This window comes from Clavelina lepadiformis, chromosome 1 (genome assembly GCF_947623445.1).
Source record: "Clavelina lepadiformis chromosome 1, kaClaLepa1.1, whole genome shotgun sequence".
Lineage (NCBI taxonomy): Eukaryota > Metazoa > Chordata > Ascidiacea > Aplousobranchia > Clavelinidae > Clavelina > Clavelina lepadiformis.
This window is the reverse complement of record NC_135240.1, coordinates 288,344-307,400: the sequence shown is the minus strand read 5'-3', so window position 1 is coordinate 307,400 and position 19,057 is coordinate 288,344. Positions and strand designations below refer to the sequence as shown.

The 19,057-nt window shown below is 37.4% G+C and overlaps 1 protein-coding gene and 2 pseudogenes across 1 annotated transcript; all 3 read right to left on the bottom strand.

Annotated features, from left to right (window-relative positions):
• Positions 1-430: 430 nt before the first annotated feature.
• Positions 431-2,506, bottom strand: LOC143444278 (G1/S-specific cyclin-E1-like; annotated as a pseudogene).
• A 3,122-nt stretch (positions 2,507-5,628) lies between these two features.
• On the bottom strand, positions 5,629-6,498 carry LOC143444277 (uncharacterized). The gene is made up of 2 exons (XM_076943469.1): positions 6,261-6,498; positions 5,629-6,092 (listed from the first exon to the last, which is right to left on the bottom strand). The coding sequence occupies exons 1-2, from the start codon at positions 6,496-6,498 to the stop codon at positions 5,629-5,631; spliced, it is 702 nt and encodes a 233-aa protein (XP_076799584.1).
• A 4,947-nt stretch (positions 6,499-11,445) lies between these two features.
• Positions 11,446-15,602, bottom strand: LOC143444276 (G1/S-specific cyclin-E1-like; annotated as a pseudogene).
• Positions 15,603-19,057: the final 3,455 nt, after the last annotated feature.

Genomic DNA, 19,057 nt, shown 5'->3' with positions numbered 1-19,057 from the left:
AATCAAACCCCAAACTGCAAATGTTTGTTTATGCTTCAGTTAAGTCATTGTATAAAATCACATTTATCATGGGTTTTATTTGAGAAGTTTAGTTGTGAGAAATGAGAATAATGAGAACGATTGTTTGATTTATTGCTTTTGACTGAGCGAGGTCATACCCAGCTTTTGTTTCGTTAAAGCACTTGGACATTTCCATTCAATTTAATTTCTCTAATTCGTTTCAAAGACCCTGACTCTCTAGGGGAAGCCTTTCCGCTTGACTAAAGAGCTCTCAATGTGCCAAAGTTTATTAGTTTATAATTATAATTAATTATAATACGCCTACCATTTGTCCTCTTTTAGGGTTCAATTCCAACTTTAACCAAGATGAGCCATACAAGCAAAACATACACTTAGTAAAACAGTTCAAAATCAGCCGAATTGTTCACCGCTAACTTACAAAGGTGTCAATGTTATTCGTGTGAGTTTGAATATTTTGTACGTCACTTGCTTCCACCCTGCGGAATTGTTTCATAGGTTGAAGACCACTGTGTGGGATTTTTATCGCAAACAACGCCATCCAGTGAACACACTAAACGCATAAAGAGTTCAATTAAAACACGCAAAATTCAGGCAATATTAACAGAACCAACTATATAGGGCACCTAATGCCTTAAAAATAAATGATATAAATAATCCGACAAACACCGGAAAACCGATTTTTAAAGCAATAAACTCAAAATTAGGTAAAATGCCGTAGATACATTGGTAGACATTGCTGATAACACTCCTAGTATTATCTTAATCTTATAACACTCTTATACTAGAATTATCCCAGTGCTTATAGAATTACTTACAGCGGCGATGTCTAAGAACTGAAAGCATGAAACTTGGGTGGCGAGCTCCCGCGATGAAAAATGGTACAAGGCGGACACAGCCAAGAACACGGATGGAAACTGAAGACTTTTGATGTCCAATGTAAAGAGGTCGATCAACTAGAATGGAAATAAGAACAGTTAAGATTACTCGACGCTTGACGCAGTTTCTGAAACCGCACGTTAAATATCCAGCAAGTGAAGATGTGAGGTAGCTGTACGCGGAAAGTCCCGATATTAGTTATATTGTTTGCTAATTGCTAATAACTGCATGAATGCAAAACACAAGCAAAGTGGGTCAATAAATCGGCGGCAACTCACAGTCGAAATATTCATATATTCGAGATTAGGAAGACGACATAATAGAAAAAATATAGCAAATTTTACGAACAGAACCGGACCAGGACGCTGGTGACATTTTAAGCACTAGATGCATCTGAGACGTTGTTTCATCAAAGTTTAGGACCGTTACTTTTCACACAAGAACTGACTGCAATTTATTCCCACCTGTGATATGTGGACAAATGTTTCTTGCGGATATTGAGGAAGGAAAAAAAGCGGATGACGGAGCATTGGCGGCGAAAGCGGCGTGACCGCGTGAGCTGTCTGAAGATAAACGTTTAGCCAGGACACCACTGTGACTGGGGAAAGCGACCACTTGAGTGTGCTAAGGATTAACAATTCCTGGGATATGATTTCTTCCTCCGTGCAAGCTCCATCGGTGACGTAGGCAAAGTCTGTTAACTTCGGGGGATAGATTTCCTGTAGAGACACAAAAGTTTAGCAAAGACCAATATTTAGAAATCATTTCTCCTAAATACTGTTTACCTGCGTGAATATAGGTTCTTCAAATAAATTTTATTCAAAAAAATGACAAACTTACTTCTAATTTCGCGGCGATAAATAAGGCGGTGACACCGACAAGCTGTAACCTCGTTTTGTGAATGTTGGTTGTGTTGTAAAGATATCGATCAATGTAGTCGATCGCTAAATAAAACGTCTCCCAGTGTAAAGTATACACCTTTGATACCTGCAAAGAGACACACTAGCGTTAGACAAGATACTTTCCATTATCTTGCTTTCCCCTAGAGTTTAGAAGTTGAGTTACTACCTCCATTAACTAGTCTAGCAGGATGGTGCGCACTAGAGGTTGCAAATCTTCGTGTCTCGACAAGTAAGCGCTGTTTCGGTAATAAAGCGAATCTTTGTCGACCATCGAGCGCCATAATTCGTCAGAGTCGGCCCAGCTGAAACAAACAAGACGATTTGAATGTGGGCTCTCAGATTGAGAACAAAAATAACAACACATGTGGTTATGGTTAATGTGAAAGTTAAAATTGATGTTAATAATAGTCATATAACAAGATAAAGATATAAACAAGAGAAAATATAATAATGAAGTTGTTCAACTGGCCAAAACAACGGCGACCACAACAACCAAAACCATAGCATCTCATAACGAAATCCAATAAATGTCACAAAATGTACATGGCTCTAACGTTCCTTACCTTTTCAAGTTTCAAAATTTGTCCTGAAATGTTGTACGAATTCGCGATGTGTGCATAATCATGGTTGCTAACTTTTGCTCGCAATCTTGTCAAAGAACGATTTATCTTACAAACTTACAAAAACACTGCTTTCGATGACCACATTGACGCGGTACTCTTAGAAACCCCATTTAAAAAAACTGCCACTCCACTCTCCACAGCTAATTACCAACTCACAGTCTCTCGAATACCTATAAAACGTGGACACGTGGTGGAAACAAAAGACTTAGCTACCCGTGACTCGACACTCAAAATTCCGATGTGGCTACATTGGTATGAAGCCAGCCTGTTGAAGCAAGACTGCTTTTCATTTTTCTCTCATGAAACCGACTGATCTTAGTGATCTAGTTAACTGTTTCATGCAAGAGGGCTTAATAACCCTCTCTCTCTCTCTATCACGTTCTACAAAACGAGATGCTACATAACTTAGGCAAATAAAGGGACGTAGCGAACAAAGAAGACCCAACAGCCAAGTCGGCGAAATTAAACTAAAGCTGAAACATAGCTTACGGCTCCGGCCCGGCCCTCCTGTGTCACGAAACAAAAAGCGTGAAGCTTGCCACGTAGGTGTCTCAGGAGGCCATTCCAAGAAGTCAGCAACTTTTTGCAAAGTTCGCACTTGAAATCACCTTTCCCATTATTTTTTTATCGTGCACGACTTTGCAGTGGCGCGATATGTTCAAATTCATGACACCACAGTATCTAGAACAATTACTAACACCATTATGTCATTATTCTCGGAAATGTTTGGCTTTTGTTTTCTTTTACATATAGAAATCAAAAACAGCATTGAAAAGCTAAAGGTATTTTAAATTATCTTCCATTCATACTTGAAAGCTGTTGGAAATAATAGTAGAACTTACGGACAGTTTTTCTTCTTATTTAATCCAGTATTAGAAGATCCCGATTTTGTGATTTCCGACTGCACTTGTCCATAATGCTTATTCATGACCCGTCATTTTGTTCTGTTGCTGGGTCACTTTTATCATCTCCCTGCTGTTATAAAAATAAAATTTGCTGTTGTTCAATTTCATTTAAATTTAGATGGTTTAAGTGTCTATATACCTGTGGCATCGTAATGATGACAAAAAGTGCACAAACAAAGGTGCTGTTTTCCACCCTGGAAATGTTTTACTTTTCCCGGGGCTGCCAGCATTGGCTCTTATGTGACAGCCTCCAGGTACAGCAATTGTTTGTTGCTGCCGTCACTGCTCGCGCCATACGTTTTATGAGTGGAACTGAACTCGATGTTATCGGCCAGTTAATTGAGCGAATTAGGTTAGTGAAATTACTCCATTAGTTTCAAGTTGCAAAGACTTAAAGAATTAAATCACTACGGGCATAGCAAAACCGGATTGCCAGGTGAGTACCTTCCATAGCGCAAAACGCCTTCCAAAACCATAAAGCAGTTACATGACAAAATCTGTCAACGTATTTCGTTTTTACGGATTTCGATAAACTAATTATCGGTCTATTCGAACTCGGCATTATTACGTAATAAGTGAACCTGGGTCTCCGTTATATTCAGCAATTCATTTGATCAATGATTAACATCACAACATCATATCATGACCTGAAAGACTAAATCACTCCGGATATACATTACAATTGGCAATTAACCCGGAGAGTTAAACTTTTCACGAAATCATAATTATTTTTAAAGGTAAAGACGTGAAAACCAATACAAAGTGTAATTGTTGCGGCGGCAATGAAAGGATTGCCATTTGGCTACCATATGTAATCTTTTGTTATTTAGGGTTTATATTTGCCATAATTTCAGTTACCATTTGCTACATAGAGTTAACAGATGGCTCCTGAGTGTAGCAATTTGCTAAATAGGATTAATTTTTGGCTACCCATGGTAACCTTTTCTATCTCCAATTACCAATTGCCACATAGAGTTAACAGAATTACAGAATAACATTTGAGTACTGTACTTCCAGATACCATTTGCTAGTCTTTTTGAATTGAGCGAGAATTCGCGCAAATGTAACTGCAAAGATTCGAACTAACTAGACAGGGTTGTAGAATGGGGTTTGTTATATAGTAGATTGTATCTGTAGTTTGTACAAAGAAAGTTTCATGTCAAAATTAATCACAAATACCAGAACGTCCTAACCTGCAAATGTTTCATCTTGTATGTGTCCAGGTTAATGGACTACGACGTTTTGAAATCACAAAATTGTGGTAGACGAAAGTGTTTTAGGTAAAGACTAAAGAACCGCAAGATGAAGCCAGACTAGTCTATTTTTTGAATTTCGACTCATCTGCGTCATTTTTTGTAATGGTTGAGCGAAGCATGACAGATAAGACACACAAGTTTAGCTCAAAGTCAGTGTATACAAATTCTTCCTCCCATTCCGTTTTAAAAGTTCTATTCTCCTCTTCATACTTTCTCTTTTTGCAATAATTCCCCAACAACATTTCTTGGATAAACTCCTTTTGCAATTATTTATATAACCGTAACCCACACTGAAAACTAGTTCAGCCCTGACATGCAGCTTAAATCTGACGGTTTACTTAACTACAGTGTACAGGTTAGCACACTTCTTCACAATAATTTTTACTTAGGAGTGTAGTTTGATTATTACTAACAATCAGTCGACTGTTACTGCTTGTGGTAGAACGCATTGTTTCATAATCTGATCAATTAACTCGTCTATACCGGAAAAATGGATGTCTAAATGAACAATGCAAATTCATTAAAGAGCCGCAGTTTGGCCACCTCTGCAGTAGGCATTGATAAGGTTTCTCTTCAGTGTGAGTTATGATATGAGTTTTATCATACGAATTTTAGGGCACCTTACGTTGATAAACTTCCTGAAAAAACAAGCTGTTTGCCCAACACAACCATATGGTGCAATTTTATATTTCATAAATACAACAAAGTCATTGATATAACATGTAAAAGTGAACAAATAAAACACAAACAAAAGAATGCAGAATCTGGATGAATGGTTTGTAAATGTTTTTTGATGCTGAGTTTTGTCCAAAGACCACTTCAAAATATTTAGATCTCCTCAATAGGAGATTTAATATTTGTTTAATGCATCTGCCATTAAAAAGTGTCAATGTCGTTTCACAGTGTGAAAAGTTTCATGACTCCGCAAATTTTTCTTTTGGGAAAAGGAATGTTGACACACTTGGCAATAAAAAGACCAATCTCCATTGTTGATTTTAATATGAGCTTTTAAATGTTGGCTTTGGGTAAATGACTTGACACAAATTTAGCACTGATAAGGTTTATCACCAGTGTGGATTCTCATATGAACTTTTAAATTGTTGCTTGTGGTAAATGACTTGAGGCAAACTTGACAATGATAAGGTCGCTCACCAGTGTGGATTCTCATATGAGTTTTTAAATGGTTGCTTGTGGTAAATGACTTGAGGCAAACTTGGCACTGATAAGGTCGCTCACCAGTGTGGATTCTCATATGAACTTTTAAATTGTTGCTTTGGGTAAATGACTTGAGGCAAACTTGACAATGATAAGGTCGCTCACCAGTGTGGATTCTCATATGAGCTTTTAAATGGTTGCTTGTGGTAAATGACTTGAGGCAAACTTGGCACTGATAAGGTCGCTCACCAGTGTGGATTCTCATATGAGTTTTCAAATGTCCACTTCTGGTAAATGACTTGACACAAATTTGGCACTGATAAGGTTTCTCACCAGTGTGCATTCTCATATGACCTTGCAAACTTCCACTTGTGATAAATGTCTTGAGGCACACCTGGCATTGATATGGTCGTTCACCTGTGTGCATTCGCATATGAGTTTTTAAATGTTGGCTTTGAGTAAATAACTTTTCACAAAACTTGCAGTGATAATTACGCTCTCCAGTATGAGTTCTTACATGACCTTTCAAACTGCTGCTTTGGGTAAATGACTTGTCGCATACATCGCATTGATAAGGTCGCTCACCTGTGTGAGTTCTTAAATGTTGTTTCAAGTTGCTTTTGCATGTGAATGATTTATCACAAAATTTGCAGGAAAATTTCTTTTCTTGTCCTTCTTTGTCGAAAAAGTCTTGTGAAATCCCATCACTGATTGATTTTAACAAAACGTCAACTGGCATACCAACTACTTGACGATCCATTGCGTTATTACTTGTTATTATACAAACTTATAACCTATTTTCTGAAAAGAACTTAAAATATTTGAAGGTTTTATCGATAGGAGTAAACTCATATAATGTGTAACTCTTTTAATAGAAATATTCAATATCAATAATTGTTTGCAAAATTAATTACAGAGTAAAAAAAGCAGTGACTGTCACATATAAAAACGAAAATCAAAAAGGTTCCCTGTAGTTTGCAAACTGCCAATTTGGATAAATGTCGATAAGTTCACTCACCAGTGTGAGTTCTCATATGAGTTTTCAATATTGCTACTAACGCAAAATGCCTTGTGGCACACCTAGCTTACCATTCGTGTTACTTAGGGCTACCATATATCCTCTTTTCTAAAGAAAAAGGATTTTTGCTCAAAGTAGGCCTAAATGCTACTGAAAACGTCAAAATGTCCTATTTTTTACATTTTTTGCTTTCCTGCTTATATTTTCAACACAATTATATTTTTATTTGACTTTTAGGGTTAAACGACAATTAACCACGGGAAATTTACCGCGAATAAACTAAACAAACGCGAGGACAACTGTCCGTCACAACTGACCGTGACGTAAATTTACCTAGAACCAACTGACCTTAATTCATATAATTTGATTAAACAACAATGCTAATATGCGTAAAAAATAAAAGCATAGCGTTTGATAGCCAGCTGACCACGACCAATTGTCGCCAGTGATTTTGTTCATAGTCAATTTACGTGATCCCGACTTTTTGGCATGAGGCCTAAGTCAAGTGACATTTCGGCGACAGATTGAGGTCTAACCATTTTTGTTATCATTGTTTTGATTTAAACAACCATAAAAGCAAAATAAAGCTAAGCAATAACGCCAAAGAAATATATTGTGTTTTCTGATGAACTGTGGCAAAAGTATCCTTGTTTCAGAAAAGGACGTAATGATTTTGAACCTGAATGCATTACTTGTGCATATGCGTATAGTTATCCAAAAACATGTTATAAATTCTTTAAACGTAAAACTCTATTTGCATTATAATAGCTGGCAAAATTGGCCTTTTTTTAGGCGATGAAAATATGATAGGCCTATATAACATAATATAACATAAATATAATATATAACATAAACACTAATCTCAAACAACTTCTGTAATGAAAAAAGTTACTTTCCAGAAGTCAAACTCTTCTAAATAATCGAGAAAATAATATAATTATATTATATAATAATATATATTATAATATATTGCTTAACCTTAGTCTATTCTAGACACTGTATATTAAGATGGAAAATGAATTGTGGTATCTACAGTATTATGTAGTAAAGAAGTGACAACATTTAGCCAACATTTTACGGCTTAAAAATCGGTTTTCTGAAAAATGACATGTTAATATTTTACATTCGAAGAATGGATTATTTCACTTTAATTGCTTCAATTTCATTAATTCATGTGAAAAACATTATACAACAAACATATTATACAAAAGTTTAACAAAACTACCATTAACCTACATGCAGAAAAGTTAGCTAGAAAAGTTAGGCTGTAAAGTTAGGCACCTAGTCGCTTGCCTTCAATTCCTTCATTGGCCATCCAGTCTTCCATTCTATCAGAAAAATACGTACACTTCATTATTGCACGGAAACCATCACTGTCCTACCAGTTTTGCAAAAAAAATAAATAAGCAAATAATTGAACATCCTTAAATACAAGAAAGCCAGCAAAACTATTTCTGGAAATGTGCCATCAAATTGTAGTAAGTAGCCCAGCTTAGCCTTTTAATAAAGCCGGATCTCATCGCTTCTCTAAGCTGACTTCGCACGCGATGCATTTCCATCTGGTTTATGAAATAACGATAACCTAGCACCGACGAAACATTCCGTTATTTATATTTATGTCTATTTTATGTTAACACCGGCACAAAACCAAGACAAAGGAAATACCCAGTGAGGATAAGTCTTGGACAAGTGGATTACATTCTAGCAGTGTAGTAACTAGTGACTGCACTAAAGCACATTGATAAATAATAATTAAATAAAATCCCATAAATTTTAGTCGTGTGCACATTGAAAGTGCACAAAAAAGACACTTTTCACATTTGTTACACGGCAAGTTTACTTTTAAAAACAAAAATCAAAGAATCATTATACAAATCAAATCAAATAAGAAATCAAAGATTGAATTATATTTTGCCTACACAAGAACTCCCTTTTAATGCATGAAATGACCTGTAATTTCATCCCATAGAAAGGCATAGATTGAATTGAATTCTTTTACCTTGTAAAAAGTATATGTGTAAGATATCAGATACCGGATGTTATTTTGTTTGATGACGATAACAAACAACTGGTACCATACATCAATGCATTTAATGTGGTTAGTGTAATAAATTCAAACAAATATGAATGTTGACGGACTCTTATTTTCATTTGGTATTTTCTAAAATACAGCTAGATGGTCTCTTTTTTATTTTTAAATACAACTAAATTTGCTAAGACTTTGCACATATACATTCTATGAGTATATTATATAGTAGATTGTATCTGTAGTATGTACAAAAAAAGTTTTACGTCAAATTTAATCACAATTACCAGAACGTCCTAACCTGCAAATGTTTCTCTTTATATGTGTCCAGGTTAATTGACTCCAACTTTTGAAATCATAAACTTGTGGTAGACCGATGCAAATCTTGCGTTTCCTCTCATTCTGCAATACGTGAATACGTGCTTCCATTTATTAGGTGACGTCTTCGAAGAAGAATTCAAAAGCTCCCTGAAAGATTTATTTAATCTACGAACTATATGACTATAGGCCTACTACCTAAATTCTAAAGCCTTATCATGTCAACTTTAACTTAACACACACCTATCATCTTCTGGCAGTATCTTGCTGACCCTCGTTACCTAAAATTGTATTAAGTCATGAGATAGATGTGGACGAAGATGAAAAAGGAATTACCTGTTTCTAATCAGATGATCTAGGATTCTAGGTTATGCCAAAAAGTTTCTTACTCGGTGATCAGGTACAACAAAGGCCAATTGAAAGACTTGCGCCAGTACCTGAAAGCTCGTAACGTTCGAGTCGGACTTCCTGAAAATGCGAAACAGCGTGATCGCAGCACGTCCGCGAAAGAAGTTTGCCATCGAGTTCTAGTCAAGGTTGTTTGCAGAGTACAAAGCCAGAATCGAAAAGCACGAGGATGATATTGCAACTATGACAAAACTGCTAAAAAACGCAACAGTAGCTGTTTTAGCCAGCCTGTAAAATAATCACAGGCAATGTCGGCAGTTTTCATTCGTTTGCCGTGGTAAATCGCAACCACTGTTATGGAACAACAACAAAGTACGTCTTGTACAAAATGACGAATAAAAAACGCTTTGCAAACAGACCATTTAGAAACATATTGGATGAATAATTATGTTAACTTCTGTTTAATATTCTAAAATATAAAAGAACGTATATCCTTAAGATGCGTTAAAATGTTTATGTATTAGTGAAAAAAAGCAATGAAGTGTATTCCTTTATATGCATAGGCTTTGTGGTGCGGTATGGTTTGAGATATGGCAACGAGCTATGTGTATTTTACAGCGATTAAATGTCATTGTTTATCGAGATAGTATGTGTAAATAGGATTAAATCATGTAAGTATTTTGTATTTCATGTATAGCATGTAAATCAATCCCGAAGCGTGGATTTCCCACCTTGAACATAAATTTTCCCTTTATCAAATCACTTCAAAAACTAATCGTCACATGTTAGCGGTAGAGGCAATTCCAGCGACAGACCTCGGGCTACTTTGTTTACCTTCTGCGTATGCTCATAACTGTTACGACATAATAATCAATGAAATCTTGAAACATTTTGATAAACGTGAGGACTGAGGATTATTTAGAGTTTTTGTTGGCTGATCTGACACTTCGTGTTCTATCTTCCAAAGATTTAATGCGCGAATTAATGAGTGCAGTAGGACAAAAGAATCTTACTCAACCAGTTAATAAACGAATTCGTGCTACATTTTTTAAGTGGTCACCACCAGACGTCGCAATTTCTTACCCACTACAGCCACAAATACAACAAATTTAAGTGTCTAAACCACCTCATTACCCACGATCTAACGCTAACAATGGAACAAAGAGTTCCGGACAAACAAGTACTAATTTCACAAATCATAATTCACCAAACCAACGCGATTAATTTAACTAAACATGGCAACAACGATCACCACACACAAACATTGGCCAGTTTCACAAATCATACAGCATTTGGTAATTTATGACACAGTGATAACTTATCATATTCATCACCCACCTTTCAGAAACCAGACTATCAACGCAGCAATTACCCTTGTGCAAAATCATTCGCGGGCAACAAAAAACATTCGGCGATCGACGAGGGATTAACTCGTTAACCCCGTCGAAAGCACCTACTTCCAAAAGAGACTGTCCCTTGTTAACTGTTTATGATCACGCCAATTGAATTCTTTTTTATGTAGATAGCGCTGCAGCAACTTCTCTTTCGTCGGCTAGTTTAGCTCACAAATCAAACCCCAAACCGCAAATATTTGTTTATGCATCAGTTAAGTCATTGTATAAAATTAAATTTATTATGGGTTTTATTTGATAAGTTTAGTTGTGAGAAATGAGAATAATGAGAACGATTGTTTGATTTATTGCTTTTGACTGAGCGAGGTCATACCCAGCTTTTGTTTCGTTAAAGCACTTGGACATTTCCATTCAATTTAATTTCTCTAATTCGTTTCAAAGACCCTGACTCTCTATGGGAAGCCTTTCCGCTTGACTAAAGAGCTCTCAATGTGCCAAAGTTTATTAGTTTATAATTATAATTAATTATAATACGCCTACCATTTGTCCTCTTTTAGGGTTCAATTCCAACTTTAACCAAGATGAGCCATACAAGCAAAACATACACTTAGTAAAACAGTTCAAAATCAGCCGAATTGTTTACCGCTAACTTACAAAGGTGTCAATGTTATTCGTGTGAGTTTGAATATTTTGTATGTCACTTGCTTCCACCCTGCGGAATCGTTTCATAGGTTGAAGACCACTGTGTGGGACTGTTATCGCAAACAACGCCATCCAGTGACCACACTAAACGCATAAAGAGTTAAATTAAAACACGCAAAATTCAGGCAATATTAACAGAACCAACTATATAGGGCACCTAATGCCTTAAAAATAAATGAAAGAAATAATCCGACAAACACTGGAAAACCGATTTCTAAAGCAATAAACTCAAAATTAGGTAAAATGCCGTAGATACATTGGTAGACATTGCTGATAACACTCCTAGTATTATCTAAATCTTATAACACTCTTATACTAGAATTATCCCAGTGCTTATAGAATTACTTACAGCGGCGATGTCTAAGAACTGAAAGCATGAAACTTGGGTGGCGAGCTCCCGCGATGAAAAATGGTACAAGGCGGACACAGCCAAGAAAACGGATGGAAACTGAAGACTTTTGATGTCCAATGTAAAGAGGTCGATCAACTAGAATGGAAATAAGAACCGTTAAGATTACTCGACACTTGACGCAGTTTCTGAAACCGCACGTTAAATATCCAGCAAGTGAAGATGTGAGGTAGCTGTACGCGGAAAGTCCCGATATTAGTTATATTGTTTGCTAATTGCTAATAACTGCATGAATGCAAAACACAAGCAAAGTGGGTCAATAAATCGGCGGCAACTCAGAGTCGAATTATTCATATATTCGAGATTAGGAAGACGACATAATAGAAAAAATATAGCAAATTTTACGAACAGAACCGGACCAGGATGCTGGTGACATTTTAAGCACTAGATGCATCTGAGACGTTGTTTCATCAAAGTTTAGGACCGTTACCTTTCACACAAGAACTGACCGCAATTTATTCCCACCTGTGCTATGTGGACAAATGTTTCTTGCGGATATTGAGGAAGGAAAAAAAGCGGATGACGGAGCATTGGCGGCGAAAGCGGCGTGACCGCGTGAGCTGACTGAAGATAAACGTTTACCCAGGACACCACTGTGACTGGGGAAAGCGACCACTTGAGTGTGCTAAGGATTAACAATTCCTGGGATATGATTTCTTCCTCCGTGCAAGCTCCATCGGTGACGTAGGCAAAGTCTGTTAACTTCGGGGGATAGATTTCCTGTAGAGACACAAAAGTTTAGCAAAGACCAAGATTTAGAAATCATTTCTCCTAAATACTGTTTACCTGCGTGAATATAGGTTCTTCAAATAAATTTTATTCAAAAAAATGACAAACTTACTTATAATTTCGCGGCGATAAATAAGGCGGTGACACCGACAAGCTGTAACCTCGTTTTGTAAATGTTGGTTGTGTTGTAAAGATATCGATCAATGTAGTCGATCGCTAAATAAAACGTCTCCCGGTGTAAAGTATACACCTTTGATACCTGCAAAGAGACACACTAGCGTTAGACAAGATACTTTCCATTATCTTGCTTTCCCCTAGAGTTTAGAAGTTGAGTTGCTACCTCCATTAACTAGTCTAGCAGGATGGTGCGCACTAGAGGTTGCAAATCTTCGTGTCTCGACAAGTAAGCGCTGTTTCGGTAATAAAGCGAATCTTTGTCGACCATCGAGCGCCATAATTCGTCAGAGTCGGCCCAGCTGAAACAAACAAGACGATTTGAATGTGGGCTCTCAGATTGAGAACAAAAATAACAACACATGTGGTTATGGTTAATGTGAAAGTTAAAATTGATGTTAATAATAGTCATATAACAAGATAAAGATATAAACAAGAGAAAATATAATAATGAAGTTGTTCAACTGGCCAAAACAACGGCGACCACAACAACCAAAACCATAGCATCTCATAACGAAATCCAATAAATGTCACAAAATGTACATGGCTCTAACGTTCCTTACCTTTTCAAGTTTCAAAATTTGTCCTGAAATGTTGTACGAATTCGCGATGTGTGCATAATCATGGTTGCTAACTTTTGCTCGCAATCTTGTCAAAGAACGATTTATCTTACAAACTTACAAAAACACTGCTTTCGATGACCACATTGACGCGGTACTCTTAGAAACCCCATTTAAAAAAACTGCCACTCCACTCTCCACAGCTAATTACCAACTCACAGTCTCTCGAATACCTATAAAACGTGGACACGTGGTGGAAACAACAGACCTAGCTACCCGTGACTCGACACTCAAAATTCCGATGTGGCTACATTGGTATGAAGCCAGCCTGTTGAAGCAAGACTGCTTTTCATTTTTCTCTCATGAAACCGACTGATCTTAGTGATCTAGTTAACTGTTTCATGCAAGAGGGCTTAATAACCCTCTCTCTCTCTCTATCACGGCGCCTTTTGTTTCGGTGCGACCAGCCGAACTGCACGACTGCGATTAAAAAATATAATTCAATTTTTTACTGACAACCATTTGCCGGAAGGAAGCGTGTGTTCACATCAAACTTGCCATCGACAAGAAATTGTTTCGTTGCCAAGAATAGAATTTATTCGCGAATCAGACTTGTAATGCACACAAAAAAGTTAAAACTTTTAAACTTATTCCGAGGAATCCCATTTAAGTTGATTTGAACAACTTACCCTTATTTCTTTCATGATTTCATAGGCTTCTTCAGCCTCTACATTCTGTAGGTCGTTCGCGTAATATCTCTCTTGTGTGCTCGAGCTATGCGCCATATGCTTGGCCACCAAAAGGCGGCGGTCCGGTCTCTTAGATCTAACCTAATAGGAAATTTTAAATTTTAAAAACGTCACTGGTTGACTTTTATATAAATTTTGCTGCAGATTATTTTCATTATTAGCGATTTATTGTTATTTATATTGCTAGGTCTAATTACAGTAAAGATCAATTACTTGTGTGGCCGAATACTTCCGGTTTGAGGTTGCTGTAAATTTTCCGCGACCTCCGGCCAACTTCCAAACACGCTGTATTGCTTTAGCTGCAGAGGAACTTGTAAGATTTTTTCCCTTATGGGGAAAAACCATCTTACACTCTTCTCCGTTGAATCTGACAAGGTTATCCAGCCCTTTCTTCAACCATTCTGGCATTACAATAGTTGCATCCCCATATGTTGAGAATGTTTTGTGACCGCGCACCTGCATTAAAAACATCCTTTTTTAATAGAGTTCTACATGAAAGGAAAATGTGGTGACTTACACGAACAATCCATCGTTTTTTCTCGGTCGGATAGCCAAACATTAGCTCTTCAACGAGCATATTGCGCACCGCACTTGTCCGTTGCGAGTTTTCAATTATCAAATAAGCCATGAGGACTTCCCCATGGGCTTTTCTCACCTCGGCTCCGGGGTCTCTTCTCCATACTGCATTTTTTTATATAGTGAGTTACACATTCAACGAGAATTAAAATAATGTAAAAATATAAAACAACTGTAACTGTCATTTACGTTTTATGGTTAGCGCAGTATTACGAAAAAGTGGATTTGTCATAACTTTGTTCACTTCTGCCGGGTCCAACGCATTTCTGCGATCCGCCTCCTTAATAACTTGCCTCCAAGAAAACGCAACAGTTTAGGTAATAAAGAGTGGTTAGCAAACGCGTATTTTTTAACACAGAAGTTTTAATTGCAATAACAAAACTAGTTTTTAGATACCAACACGAGTAAATCATCCAAGAGTGGAAAGGCTACATGTAGGCAGCGCTTGTAATCACCTTCTTTTTAGAAATTTTCTGTAGGATGCCCTTCGATTCTTGAGGTTAATAAGGGCTTCCCCCACGTTGAAGGTCAATGGAAGCTTCTTCAGTAATGAAAAGCTGAGGAAGCTCGTCATGGCATTCGAGTGGGATATGAATGTCGAAGGAGTTTTATTTTCATTTTGTAATTTCTAAAATAAAGAAAGATGGTTTTTGTTTATTTTTAAATACAACTATTTTTGCTAAGACTTTGCATATATACATAATCATCTTCCATTCGAATGTTGTTCAGGCCTAGTCTTCATCCCGAAACAAATTCAGAGTCGACCAGTTGCCTGCAACGACGCCGACACTTTCCCCTGTCGATGGCATCCTCGATCTTCAAACCTTTCCTTCTCTTGTCATCCTTCACCGTCTCTTCCCATGTTTTCTTTGATCTTCCCGTTTTCACCTTTACTGCAATCATCTTATGTTGTACTCTTCTTATTAAGCTCTACTTATTCATTCGCTCAACGTTCCACAACCATCTCAGACGATGTCCTCTTAGATGTTCTTCAATATCTTCAACACATGTCCACCTTCTTATCGCATCATTGGTAATGCCATCTCGTAGTGTCTTACCACACATCATTCGAATAATCCTCATTTCTGTCATCTGCATTCGCCTGACATCAGCCTTCTTCATCGCCTAACATTCAGCTACGTAGCACATCACACTTCTTACACATGCTTTACACAGCCTTTCTTTTAGGTTTGTATAGAGTAGTCTGCCCTAGAGTGTATCAGACAATTCCTTAAAAGTTTTCCAACTAGCGCGTATTCTTGCCGTCACTGCTCTGCCAGTACTGTAATTTTTCCCTATCATATCCCCTAAATACCGAAACTCCTTAACAAGCTCGATCTCATTACTTCCCAAGTTCACATGTCCTTCCACTCATCAGCCTTCCATTGATAGGCCTACCTGAACTTCTCTTATGCACTCAATACAGTACTTTCACTTTCTGCATTGAATGGAATTTCTCCCTACTCTCTTCCCACAAATTCCGCATGGATCAACAGTACCGACTACTCCCTTCAACGATTTTCTACCAATTCTCATCGCTTTGGTTTTAATGATGTTCACCTTCAAACCTTTGCTTTCCAGTGCGCTTTTACTTTGCTTATATACATTCTATGAATATATTACATAGTAGATTCTACCTGTAGTATATCCAAAAAATCTTGTATGTAACTAATCAAAGTTAATATAACGTCCTAACCTGCACATGTTTCTCTTTATATGTGTCCAGGTCAATGGACTCCAACGTTTTGAAATCACAGTATTTTATTATATTTTGCAAAAGTAATACTTTATCTTGGGCTACCCGTTCTTCGTGTGCCCCCCCATCGTGGCCCATTAAAAAGCGTTTGAAGTTGTTTTAAACTTTATTCCAGTTGATGCAGTTAGTTTGTTGCTGTAAAATGTAGCGAGGAATTGTGTTAATCATTGCATGAGTGTTTTCTACTGCACAGTCATTTCGTACTGTGTGTGTTTACCAAAACTTACGATTGGGACGTTTTTCGAATACGATTACGATTACGATATAAAACTTACGATTGGGACGGACAAATACTGGATAAAATAAGAAGAAAAAGTGTCCGTAAGTTCTACTATTATTTCGAACAGCTTTCAAGTATGAATGGAAGATAATTTAAAACACCTTCAGCTTTTCAATGCTGTTTTTGATTTCTATGTGTAAAAGAAAACAAAAGCCAAACATTTCCGAGAATAATGACATAATGGTGTTAGTAACTGTTCTAGATACTGTGGTGTCATGAATTCGAACATATCGCGCCACTGCAAAGTCGTGCACGATAAAAAAATAATGGGAAAGGTGATTTCAAGTGCGAACTTTGCAAAACGTTGCTGACTTCTTGGAATGGCCTCGTGAGACACCTACGTGGCAAGTTTCACGCTTTTTGTTTCGTGACAAAGGAGGGCCGGGCCGGAGCCGTAAGCTATGTTTCAGCTTTAGTTTAATTTCGCCGACTTGGCTGTTGGGTCTTCTTTGTTCGCTACCACCCTTTATTTGCCTAAGTTATGTAGCATCTCGTTTTGTAGAACGTGATAGAGAGAGAGTGGGTTATTAAGCCCTCTTGCATGAAACAGTTAACTAGATCACTAAGATCAGTCGGTTTCATGAGAGAAAAATGAAAGTCAGTCTTGCTTCAACAAGCTGGCTTCATACCAATGTAGCCACATCGGAATTTTGAGTGTCGAGTCACGGGTAGCTAGGTCTGTTGTTTCCACCACGTGTCCACGTTTTATAGGTATTCGAGAGACTGTGACATGGTAATTAGCTGTGGAGTGTGGAATGGCAGTTTTTTAAAATGGGTTTTCTAAGAGTACCGCGTCAATGTGGTCATCGAAAGCAGTGTTTTTGTAAGTTTGTAAGATAAATCGTTCTTTGACAAGATTGCGAGCAAAAGTTAGCAACCATGATTATGCATACATCGCGAATTCGTACAACATTTCAGGACAAATTTTGAAACTTGAAAAGGTAAGGAACGTTAGAGCCATGTACATTTTGTGACATTTATTGGATTTCGTTATGAGATGCTATGGTTTTGGTTGTTGTGGTCGCCGTTGTTTTGGCCAGTTGAACAACTTCATTATTATATTTTCTCTTGTTTATATCTTTATCTTGTTATATGACTGTTATTAACATCAATTTTAACTTTCACATTAACCATAACCACATGTGTTGTTATTTTTGTTCTCAATCTGAGAGCCCACATTCTAATCGTCTTGTTTGTTTCAGCTGGGCCGACTCTGACGAATTATGGCGCTCGATGGTCGACAAAGATTCGCTTTATTACCGAAACAGCGCTTACTTGTTGAGACACGAAGATTTGCAACCTCTAGTGCGCACCATCCCGCTAGACTAGTTAATGGAGGTAGCAACTCAACTTCTAAACTCTAAGGGAAAGCAAGATAATGGAAAGTATCTTGTCTAACGCTAGTGTGTCTCTTTGCAGGTATCAGAGGTGTATACTTTACACCGGGAGACGTTTTATTTAGCGATCGACTGCATTGAACGATATCTTTACAACACAACCAACATTCACAAAACGAGGTTACAGCTTGTCGGTGTCACCGCCTTATTTATCGCCGCGAAATTATAAGTAAGTTTGTCATTTTTTTGAATAAAATTTATTTGAAGAACCTATATTCACGCAGGTAAACAGTATTTAGGAGAAATGATTTCTAAATATTGGTCTTTGCTAAACTTTTGTGTCTCTATAGGAAATCTATCCCCCGAAGTTAACAGACTTTGCCTACGTCACCGATGGAGCTTGCACGGAGGAAGAAATCATATCCCAGGAATTGTTAATCCTTAGCACACTCAAGTGGTCGCTTTCCCCAGTCACAGTGGTGTCCTGGCTAAACGTTTATCTTCAGACAGCTCACGCCGCTTTCGCCGACAATGCTCCGTCATCCGCTTTTTACCGTGTTTTTCACTTACGTTAAAGTAGCTAATGATCGTGACGCGACACCTTATCGAAAGACACTTTATCGAAGGACACTTAATCGAACGACACTTTGTCGAAAGACACTTAATCGAACGAGACCTGATCGAAACGACACCTGATCGAAACGACAGTTGATCGAACGACACTTTATCGAACCGACAGTTGATCAAACGACACTTTATCGAACCGACAGTTAATCAAAACGACAGTTGATCGAACGACACTTTATCGAACCGACAGTTCAAGCAAGATTTTTGCGTCTTTCTCAAACATTGAAACAATGGGTCATCCATGTTTGTTTGATAAAGTTGGATTTTGTAATTTTTGAGATATTGTGATATTTATATAATTTTTCTCTCTCTCCGCATTGAAACGTATTACTCATTTACGCACCAATAACTTGACTAA

Excerpts from the sequence above, each read along its gene's own strand:
- LOC143444277 (XM_076943469.1), bottom strand. The coding sequence starts at position 6,498 with ATGGATCGTCAAGTAGTTGGTATGCCAGTTGACGTTTTGTTAAAATCA. Across the intron at positions 6,093-6,260 it reads CCAAAGCAGCAGTTTGAAAG|GTCATATGAGAATGCACACT; the intron begins GTCATGTAAGAA and ends GAAGTTTGCAAG.